Source organism: Nelumbo nucifera, chromosome 3, assembly GCF_055504915.1.
Source record: "Nelumbo nucifera cultivar China Antique chromosome 3, China Antique-T2T, whole genome shotgun sequence".
Lineage (NCBI taxonomy): Eukaryota > Viridiplantae > Streptophyta > Magnoliopsida > Proteales > Nelumbonaceae > Nelumbo > Nelumbo nucifera.
Window position 1 is genome coordinate 44,259,033 of NC_142651.1, and position 11,952 is coordinate 44,270,984.

At 36.7% G+C, this 11,952-nt stretch overlaps 1 protein-coding gene across 1 annotated transcript; it reads left to right on the forward strand.

Annotated features, from left to right (window-relative positions):
* Positions 1-6,168: 6,168 nt before the first annotated feature.
* On the forward strand, positions 6,169-8,760 carry LOC104612859 (putative membrane protein At1g75140). The gene has a single exon (XM_010280471.3). The coding sequence runs from the start codon at positions 6,602-6,604 to the stop codon at positions 8,576-8,578; it is 1,977 nt and encodes a 658-aa protein (XP_010278773.1). The 5' UTR covers positions 6,169-6,601; the 3' UTR covers positions 8,579-8,760.
* Positions 8,761-11,952: the final 3,192 nt, after the last annotated feature.

Below are 11,952 nucleotides of genomic sequence, written 5' to 3' on the forward strand. Positions count from 1 at the left end.
GTCTCTTAGGGGAGAGCCCGGGCTCTCCGAGCTAGGCGGGAGACTGACTCACCGAGGTGTTAGCCCTCGGCGAGTTGTCAATGTTTGACTTGGCATTTCCTTCCCGTCGAGTCGAGATCATGCTGCCAGGCTGGAATGCTCACCAAGCCAGGTCATGCCCACATGTTATTGGTTCATGGGGTTGAGCCAAATCGTCCTCCATCACTTACTACATTAATAAAAACATGGTTTTAAAAATTGATTCAGAAACAGAACCGCTTTAACCACCGACTCTTGGGTCAAATGGTCTGATTATTCGGTCCAAACCTGATTGGATAGTTTTAGGGTCGAAAGCTGGATCCGGAGCCATGACCATTTCTGGGTCAAACGGTCTGGTTTTCAAAACTATGAATAAAAGTGTTTTTGGGTTTTTTGCTTTTAAATTGATGATTTCTAATAATGTATCCCACCGTAGTATGGCTGTCATGATGTATTGAAGCATCAAAGTTTTGATCCCTTATTATTAGGGAATTTCAAGGGTGGGCCTTGATGCAATGGTTGGGTTGCTCCAGGTTCAAATCTTAGAAAGTTGCATTGGGCTGCCTTTTTTTTTGTTATAAAGGGGGTTTCATCTCACCTATTTTTTCCCTTATTCTTGTGATATAACACTCATTGATGTTCTGAAGTTAAATGAACATTGTCAATGCCTTCATAATGATTTGAGGTGGGGTATGAGATTTTTTGCCATTTTTTTTTTCATTTTTATTTTACCATATGTTCCAAATTAAACAAGCAACTTTCCATTTCTGCTAATTTTATTATTGTACTCTGTACTCATCAGCTCTATATTCAACATTTTATTATATAAAAGAGGTCTACTTTAAGCCCCTCAAAAGGACTTAGGATTCTAGGAAGAAAATGTAGACTGAATATTCTTTCATGAATAAAGAGTATGAAGAGAATTACGGTACTAAGTGTGAATGTAAATATTTAGAGTGTAAAATGGTCCATATAAATTGCAATGTTGGATTAGTTTTGCACTAACAAATTTATCTTCTTACCAAACAGACTTAACTGTAATGGATGTAAATACAAATTTCAGTAAAGCATGTCTTTTTTTATCAAAAGCCCACTTGAATGCAAATTTATTTCTCTTTTATCATGTACTTTTACATCTTATTATCAATGTAAATATGCATTGGAAAATGTGTTTTCTATCATATGTAATGTTGTCAAACACAAGCAAAAGTGAACCAGAGTGCAAATTTACCCTTAACCGGGATTTACACTCCATTTTCATCGTTTCCAAACGCAGCCGAAAAGTACAAATACAAATATGTAAGGTGCAAATACATGCAAAATAAAACAAAATATAAGGTTTTGCACTCTATATATTTGTATTTGTACTCCTTCCAAAATGAGCCCAAGGCTGCGTTTGTTTGCGATACAAACGTTGAACCAGGGTATTTATGCACCTTGGTTCGCATTTGCGAGCATTTGTTTGAAACATAAAAAGTAATGATTATCAAAGCAAAATTGCATTTCCTGACACTTTTGTACTCTAAAAAGAGAGCATTCCTGTACCTATTTTTTGGATACAAATTTGTATTCATTCGACAATTAACTTTTTGACCAAAGTTGAGGCATTGGAGCATAAGATAGTTGGATTTAATGATGGGCCCACACTTTTGCACCAATTTCAAACACAGAATGAATGCAAAAACAGTTTAAAATGTGAACCGTATTTGCATTCATGAACCAAAAAATGGATAAATATGTAATGTACATATTTGTGTTTGCATTGCAACCAAACGCAACCCAAATAATTTGGGAAAGTTCATTTAACTACCCCACTAACAAATCTGCTCAAGTACTTTTCCAAAATTTCCTAGAGGAGAGTTAATTCAAGGCTGTATTTGGGTTCATGGTAAATAAGCAAGAAACAAATAGTTGATGGAAAATTCTAATGTATTTCGCAAAAATCTTTCAGACCTTTCCCCTATTTTCTATTTCTCTCTTATAAATACAACATAAGCCAATAACATGGAAAATTGGATCAGGTGTTGTTTGTTAATTACAAGACAATGTAATTCTTTTAAATTGAAAATCTATAATATATGATAAAATAGTTTAAACATAGAAATATTTCTGAAAAATATGTAAATGGACTTCCAAAAAAATGAACACCAATGGGGGTCAAGAGAGGATACAAGGATGTAACTACATCACCTTTATCATTAGAGGAGTTTGTCCTCTTCATTTATCACGTTTGTAATGCATTGAGGATTGGAATCCACCATTTCAAGGATCTCTCTTTAAGAGATTGCTGTCAATATCATACATGAACATGACTGAATGATGGTAATAGCATTTGAATTGGGATCTGCTCTTTACAAAATGTTTTTCGCACCAACTTCACAGCCACATCCCACTATGTATTGAAAACATTTTTCATAAATAATAACATATAAATACAGGAGATGTTCCTGATGTACGGCTGGTACATGTTGTAAAATCGTTGATGTAAGGAGTAGATCCAGACTCGTAGCATTCATTCACGAGGTGAAGGAAAAAGTTCTAGAAGTTAAAATAAAAGTAAAAACCAGCTAATTTTTCTTTCTGTATGATTTTCTTAAAACAAAATCATACAGAAATGTATCATAAAAACAAAAACAATAAAAATAATGTGCTACTTAACTTGCCAATAAAGCCCCCTGTTGGAAGCAGAAATGCTGCAACCTCAACACTATGTGGCATTTTGACTTTCAACAGTTCATTGCGTCCTCAACACCTCGTGGCATTTTGACTTTCAACAGTTCATTGCGACCTCAACACCTCAGTGGCATTTTGACTTTCAACGGTTCCCAACCTATTTAGATTGAATTCATTTTGAGCAATATTCAGAGAATTGGACTAGGCATAGAATCAGAGAAGGGAGAGGTTTATAGGTCAGAGTTTCGACCAGGGTCTAATCACGATGATGTGGTGTATATATATATATAGGAATCATATAAATATATTTTACAATTTTAATATATTTAAATATGGTGGATGAATGGCAAGTTTCTTAATTTTTAAAACAAATGATTAGGATTCAAGCCTTTTAACTTACGTTTTCTTTAAAATATATGCATAATAATATAATATGTATAATAAATAATCATTAATTAGTATAAATAAAAAAATAATTTAATGGTATAATTAAATAATTTATGAAAATAAGAGATCTTGAGTTTAAATTTTGTTAGCAACATTTTAAAATTTCTCTTTTTCCTTTTATTCAACCAGTTGGTCAGTCGATTTTTAATAGATTTTGAACAAATCCTATTATTGGGGTATGACCAAACCGATCAGAACCCCGAGTCATGCAAACTGACCGATCGGATCTGATTTTCTAAACACTGGTTTTGAGTTTAAATTAATAGCCACAAAACGCTTTGCATAAAAATCTGTGCAAAAAGGAAGGTTTACAATAGGAGAAATGATAAGGTGGGAGAAGTAATGGTAAGATGGAAAATTTCAATAAGTATATATTTTTTTTCCATTCATGGAAGGATGCATCATATCTTAGCTAAAAGTGTAGATGTTAAGTGGTAATGCAGTTAATAGAAGCGGCCGTATATATATATATATATATATATATTATAAATATAAAAAAATCAAAGAACCAAAACCGGCCAAATGATATATTTCTAAAATAAAATGTGTAACTGAATAATAAAGAATGTGTTTATTTGTTATTTAGTAAGGTTTTAAGGAGGTTAGACTATTGTAATCTTGTTAGATAACGTATGCCCTTAGCTTCAATCAGATTAATGCATATATTCATTTATTGTAAATAAATAAAAGTACATAATTGATTTATATTATAATTGGTGTGTTTCTATGTAATTATCCTTAAAATAGACATTTAAGAGACTTGTGTTAATTTAGAATGTTCTTATTTGTTGGATAGACTTGGGGAAGTTTATCTTGTCAATGCTGATATTGATGTGCTACCAAGAAGGTTGGGGCAGCTTGTCTCAGCTGCCAGAATTGGACCTGAAGTATATGCAGTGTGTGTTTGTTCGAAACACTAAACTCGTACCATTTTCCAGTTATGCCCTGGACCTTGGAGACTAGTGGGCAAAACTAGAAAGTTACACATAACCCCTAGACTCGATTATGGTACTGCACTAGGTGTCAAATTGGGTTGTCTTTGATATACCAATTAGTGAGATCTTTTGGGGTCAAAACCTGGGTATGTTGGGGCAATTTGAGAATTCACCCGATTGGTGATCATAATGACAGGATCAACCCCTTTGTCGGACAAAGTGAATGATCGAGACTGCACTTTCTCTAATGGAAACCAAAACTATCGGTAGTTGATTTTAAATTTGTTTAAGATTTATTTTGCAAAATATATTTATATGATAATATATATATATATATATATATATATATATTATTTTTAATAAAAAGGTTTGCAAAAGGTTTTAATTCTCGAGACCCATCCAAGCAGAGAGTGCAACATTGCACTTTGCAACTAGGGGAGAGGTCATTTCCTGTCAAGCAGTGTTCGATCATTAAGGGCTGAGAGATTAAGTGTAAAAGACCCTTTAGGGTTGTTTTACCTGATGGGCTATATCTCACTTAAGTCAATTGTCCTTGGGCCTTCATATGATTGTTGGACTCAATGATCATTTAATGTAAATATTGAGCCCATTAAGAGCCTATACTGATGGACTCAAGGGTTCACTGTACTTGATAGTAAATTCGGCCAAGCTTTTTTACAGAAACTGGGCTGAACCCATATGGGCTTATGTAAGGTCATTGTTGGGGTCCTACGCCATACAAAGAGAGCTAAATGGGCTAGCAACTAATTAGGGTCGTGAGCCACTTGCTTAATGGGCCTAAAGCCCATTATTAATAAGATTAGTCAAGTAGTCACATGATAGCTTAAACAGTCATGTGACTTAGGCGAATATGGGTTTGGATTTGGGTCTCAATCAGCCATTGGGATAAGAGGATAAGTTTTATCTACTTAAAGAGTCCAAATCCAAATAAAGACTTGGATTAGAGCCTCCTAATTCAATTAGGAGTGGTAGTCCTTAAGGTTTAAGAATAGAGAATTCAATATGCTTTAGATAACTTTGCTTTCAGCTCTTCCTCTCTGTTCTTGCGGCCCCAGAAACCTTAGTTCGACCTCTAGTTCTTGAACTAATAGAGATCAATTATGATATCTGATTTTTGCAAGAAAACATCAAATCCAATTCGTACTCACCTCCTTTGCTCGATCAATGTTGTTGGATTATAGTTCTTGTTGAAGGACTATGTTGTTGAACCGGCTTCAACCTAAGATATGCCATCTTTAGTGGAAGCTGGTTTTGGTTACCCTCTTTGGGTGAACTACCACTTTGGGAGCTACACTTGTGGATTCCCTATCAGGTATATTTCTTCCTTTCTTTTGGTTTCAAATTTGGTTCAGTTCAGTGTAAGAACGATTCTAAAAAAATGCAGTTTTTTTAAAACTGGAAGGGTAAAAGAAATTTTTTGAAATTTCACTTAGCCATCAAAATGATGGATTTCCCCTTCCTTCAAACCCTTTGAAAGATTGTTGTCCCTTTAAATATTAATATTATTAATTATTTTATCCGCTAAAAAAACAAAATAATAAGATTTAGTGTAAAACCCTATATTTGTATTTCTAAACTTCATATATTTACTGTATTTATACTCTTTCCATGCTGTAACTAATGCCACGGTATTTCCTATAAAAAAGACTAGGAATAAATGAACTACAATTCACCTCAAAAATCTAAAATTGCAACCCCCTTTCATTCTACTACCAACCCCTATAAACCGTTCTGTCCGTGAACTTGACATCAAATCCTTCTCCACCCCTAGAAATCCTAGGGAAGGAAGGGAAGGACTGAATTATAAAAACCCCCCGGACGATGTATACAAAATGTGTATACTCTATCAATCCTCTAATCGATAAGTTCCAATCCAACAGTTTAAAACTTGCAATAACTTAAATCAAGCCATCATCTTCATCCACCCACATGACCTGATACACCTGGGTGCATGAAAACTTTATGACAAAGAAAAGAACTTCGAATTTTCTCGATGTAATATAACTTACAAGTTAGTAATTCACTCTAACCTGTCTTTAAGAAATGCCCTTACTTAATTCACAAAATAACAGAAACGCCCCCCACAGTCTCACCACGGTTATCAGACAGCTCCATACTCGTAAATCTCCGCCCCTCTGACTTCCATCATCGAAGAGCTGTCAAACTTAGAACTCCGGCTTCAATTTCTTACATTTTCATTTCAAAATCCTCTTTTCCGTTCACCCCTCTCCACCGGAGATTGTTCCCCTCTCCCCACGCACAAAAAAAAAAAAAAAAGAAAAAGAAAAAGAAAAATCGCAACTCAGAACCCCCAAATTAGTGGCTTCTCCAAAACCCTAAAACTTCAACACAATCGTCAACTTCAGCTGCAATTCTCACCGTATTGAAGGTATATATCAGGCGTGTTCGGTGAGGAAGATCGGAAGCGGCGAGGCTATGGAATAGCTGCCTGCAACAATGGCGGAGTTCTGAAAGAAAAAAGAGAATTAGTAATCGAGATTCTTCAAATGGCGGGTCTTCAGATAGGCAAGGCTTTTGTGCTTTTGTTCGTTTTTGTTTTCTTAACTCATCCATCTGGTTTTAGGGTTTTAGTGAATTGTAACTCGTTATCTATTGAACACGAAAATGAACCTGAACACGAACATCAGAAAGATAGTACAAGTGAGTTGGATCGACAACAAACCCAACTAGAAAAGCTTGAAAATCTAGTGAAGAGCCTTAGTGAAACAGCAGCTAGACTTGAGTCGTGGTTGCCCGAATGTCGAAAGGGTGGATCTGTTGAGAAGGAACGGCATAGGATCGATGATTTGCGACCGAGTCTTCAGGATCGAGATAAGGTTGACGGTGGAAACGGAGGCGATGACAAGGTATTGAAAGAGGTCGAAGATGGGGGTTTTGAAGGAAAGACAAGGGAGGGAGACAGAGGGAGAGGGGTTTCTGTGACAAAATACAATCCGTCGTGGTCGGAGAGGTTTCAGTTTCTCTCGGCGGTGAAGCTTGAATCGGAAGCTACGGCGATTAACGTATTGCCATTTGAAGATTATGAAGGTTATAGCAAATATGTTGCTGTTGGAGATGAACGGGGCAGGGTTTTTATCTTCTTGTCAAATGGAGATGTCTTGGTTGAATTCTACACGTTATCAGATTTCCCCATTACAGCTATGCTTTCTTACCTCTCCGTCAACAAGAATGAGAGTTTTTTGGTGACTGGACACAAAGATGGGGTGGTCTTAGTACATCGTGTTTGGGAGGCTTCAAATGCAGAAGATTGGCATTCCCTTTCCATGGCAAATTTTGGAGCATTTTCTCCATCAAATAAAGGGGTAGAGGGTTCGACAGTTACAATTTTGGAAGTGCACCAAGTTGGAAGAATGAGGTACATTATATCTTCTGATGTTAGTGGTAAAATCATGATCTTGCGGGAGAATGGAACAGTTTATGGTTCGGCTAAATCGGTTGGTCGACCACTGGCATTCATGAAGCAAAGGCTTCTGTTTCTCACAGAGAATGGTGTTGGGTCTTTAGATTTGAGGAGCATGACAGTTAGGGAATCTGAATGTGAAGGGATGAACCACTCACATGCGAGGAAATATGTTTTTGATGCATCAGAGCGTTCAAAAGCTTATGGGCTTACATCATCTGGTGATCTGATTCATGTGATGCTTTTGGGAGATCTGATGAACTTCAAGTGCAGGGTGAGATCTAAAAGGAAACTTGAGATTGATGGTCCTCTCATGGTCCAGGTGATTAAGGGGTATCTGCTTATAGTTAGTCAAGAGAAGGTTTTTGTGTATAATGTTTCTTCTCACCATTACATTAGGGCTGGTGGCCCCAGGCCACTTTTCTTTGCCAGTCTTGATGAAATTAGGTTTTCATTTCTGAATCCTAATGGGATGGATGATGGCTCTGAAGCTAGAACAATGATGCCCGTAATTACCAGTGACCGTGAAAAGCTTGTTGTTCTTGGCCTTGGAAGTGGCTATGTGGGGATGTACCGTTCCAACCTTCCGATTTTCAAACCAGAATTCAATACAATGCTCTGGACCAGTCCAGTTCTACTCTTCATCGTGTTCCTATTTGGGGCATGGCAGTTCTTTGGAAAGAAGAAGGAATCGCTTACCTCATGGGGACCAGATGATCCTTTCAGCTCCACATCAGCCTCAATGGGAACTTCGTTGGGAACTGGCTCAGGGGAAAGACCCTTTGGAGATTCTTCTTCAAGGAGTGCAGATATTATGGACATGAGAGGACGTCCTCTCAGACAGCCAAGCAGGTATGTCTCTCCTTCCCGGTTTCCTGGTGGAGCGTCCCTTCCTTTTAGGTCAACTTCAGTGGATCCCAACTTCGGAACCAGTTCCAATGATCCCAATTACAGAGCTGCGGAGTTGAAATATAGAGGCCCAAATCTAGAAACAGCAGGCTTCCCCAAAAGGAGGGAGCAATTATTTCCAAACAGCCAAGGTGTAGAGGAGCATATGGACTGACCTAATGGGATACTTGCTTTAGCTTTTCCCGAGGATTAGGTTCCTCAGAGTCTGATCCTAAGCCTGTTCAGTTTTCATGTTTGGGGTTGCCTGGACTTTCCATAATTGTAGCTTTATATGCAAAAACATAATGACAGAATTAGCAGCAGATTCCAGTTTAAGAATCGTTTGGCATTTTCTTTCTCCTGATGTTTCAACGTTTTCATTGCCATTTGTCATATATTTTTTTTCTTCTATCTGCCCAAATAATAAAAGAGTGGATGGGAAGGATCATATGGTCAGGTTTTAGTATTTTGCCTGAGAGGCATCCCAGATGAGGATCCTTATACATTGGGGAGAGCTAGGAATTGAACTGGCTTTACTGTCTTCTGAATGAGCACTTTTAGAGTTTTCTGTCCCAGGGTATCCCAAATTATTAGGAATCATGGTAAAGATGGAATTTCGGAAGTTCCATGATTTCACAAGAGGTGTCTCTGGATTTCCATTTTAACTGGTTAAATAAATCCTGCATCTAAAAATAATAACATCGAATAAATAGGTTCAACTTTGGAATTCATCCAGGTAAATTCCTCTGACATTGCACCTTTTTTTGGTATATTCTTGCATTGAAACAAGATTTTAAATTTCAGAAGCTTCGTCCATTTCATACTCTTGGTCTATGATGGAATTGTTTTTTCAAAAAATTTGGAATTTTGGATGGTTTCTTTACTTAAATTTCCATTGCATTATTAATATTTTATAATGTTTTATGAAGCCAAAAAAATGTAAAATTAGGAAATCTCTAGTGAAATAAATAGCCGAGATCTCAAAATTTTAGATTAACTTTTGAGTTTCATTGAAATCTAAAATCATTAATTCAATCCCCGTCCTCGTATGTAAGCTTGGACTTGCTTCGTAGGAACCAGTGATGCCTGTACGCTCACAGTGATCATCTGAACATAATGAATCTTCGTCTCCGCAAACTCCCTAAAACAGTTTACAACAGACCTTCACGATTCTGAAACTCAAAGAACCCAAGACCGTCCAGATAAAGAGAGCTCTTTCAGCCAATGTACCTGATAAATCCTGCAATAGCAAGGAGGCATCACTGGTGAAGTGAAGACAGTGAAGGCGTGAATATGAACCAAGGAGGCAGCGTCCAAGTGAGGATTTCTCAGAAAATTTCAGTATATATAATTGGTAGACTAAAGGACCATATTTATAATGAGACCTCTAACTCTCAACGGTACAAAAATATTGCTGTTGGAAGGGATGGCCCTTCTTATGCAAGATTTTACCAACCATTTGGACTTTTTCAGCATCTTGGATAGAGGGACAAGTGTCAGTCACACAAGGTAGGATTAGTTGCCCAAATTTTCTCAACTACCTTGCCAAACATTGACCATACCAAGTAAATAAATATCTGATGTTTAACTGTAAATAAGCACAATACCAAAAACGTATTTATTTTTGGATTTCAATCTTGATGTGAACAGATTCCACCAGACTGAATGATGTTGTCATATTTCATTCCGGTGCTTCAGTTCAGGCTCCTCAAATCCCCTTATACGCATTTATCTGCTTTGCTTTCCATATGTAGTTTTGAGTGTGAACTCGTCGGTTTTAGTTTGCAGCTTCTAGGTTTCAGAAAAGAGCTGAAGCGCCTAGGTTTGAAAAGCATTGTCTTTATGAGGAGCAGAGTCGAAAAGAATTTGAGTCTGTAAAAAGTTTTTTAGTTGTTAATGAACGTAGATGATGGCATTCCATTTCCGGGTGAAGTGAAGACAGTGAAGACGTTCTCAGACAGGTTTTTGAATGTATAAATAAAAAATTATAGCATCCGACATTACTTTTCTTGGGCGCAGCCAAGGGAAGAAGTCCAATCAATTTTAGGGTTTGTGTTGGAATTGTATAGCGGAAATAACGTAATTTGTACGTGCACAGAAGTGGTTTGGCCAAATTATCTATGTCTATAGGCAGCAAATCAGAGCTTCCTTCTTATTATAAACAGGATAATACAAAATAATCTCACCAGAATTACACCCGTACTCAGCACTCAATACTCCTCTCAACACACTGTATACACTATACGCTGAAATGAAATGAGAAATAACATAAAAGGGATTCCTATTTATACTTGAGCTGAGGGGTATAATGGGCTTTTATGAAAATTTTCTTCATAGTTAAGCAAACCATAACCGGTGGTTTGCAAATGATGTGCCACCGATTAATTGGTGTATCACTGAATAAATGATGGGCTCAGTTCGATGGGCCACCAATTGCAAATTCGGTGAGCCACTGACTGGCCCACCTTTTTGTTTTTCAACAATTAGCAACTTTAATATTGTCTCAAATCTCAGCCTCTTTCACCACCAATTTCTCTACACAGTTGCTGCCTACTGGTGCTTCATCTCATCTTTAGTAAGTGGTTGATTTGGTTGGTTCCATTTATTACTATCATCCAACCCTGCAACTGGGAGTCCTGGACAAAGTACAAGCCTATTGATGGCGATGATATCTCTTGCAGCAAAAACTTCACATACACTTTGCAAGTATGGGCATCTAACTGCACATTGAGAATATTTCCTTATTAATTTAACATGCATTTATAGGAGATATTTTCAATATGCCGTTGAATGCTATGCGCAGAGAACTTATAGGAGATCTGAGCTTCCACTGATGTGAGCGGTTCCCTTACCCGATAATAATAAGGTCAATACCCTATTCATGTCATATTTACACATACCATATCATATCATGTCATATTTACACATGCCCCATTACCCTATTTCTATCATCTGTTTCCAGGTTTCATCTATTTCTATTTAAAACTTTTTTGGCTCCAGTTGATAATAGTGTAAAGGGCATGTATTATGTGCGCATGCAAGTAAAGGTAAATATATAATTTGATATTATAAAATCAAATTTAATTTTTATGACCAACATCAAAACCAAAGTAACTATCATAAAAGTTTTTTGAATTCTATTGTTGCATATGAAAAGAAATTATTTCCATGTTTGGGAGCAATTTGAAAAATAAAGCTTCTCACTACCAACATTCTCGTTGATACAATTGGGGGTGGGGGGTTTACCTTTTAGTTCAATGTGTCCTTTTCAATAAGAGGAACACCAAATTCTATTCATTTTAGAAAAGAGCTTCTAAAAATTTCAAGTACTTGTTTCCTAAGATATTCTTTCTTGAACAGAATATTCTAGGAAATTTTAATTCCATACTAAAACAACTGTTGGGAAAATTTCTTGTCCACTGGGTAATATATTCTAGTTGGATACAAATTTTAGACAAGACAGGGATACAAATGTTGTGGTACTAACATAAATTTTAAGGTAAATTACAAATAGTCACTCACTTGTTAGGGGTTGGTAACACTTTAGCC

Excerpts from the sequence above, each read along its gene's own strand:
- LOC104612859 (XM_010280471.3), top strand. The coding sequence starts at position 6,602 with ATGGCGGGTCTTCAGATAGGCAAGGCTTTTGTGCTTTTGTTCGTTTTT.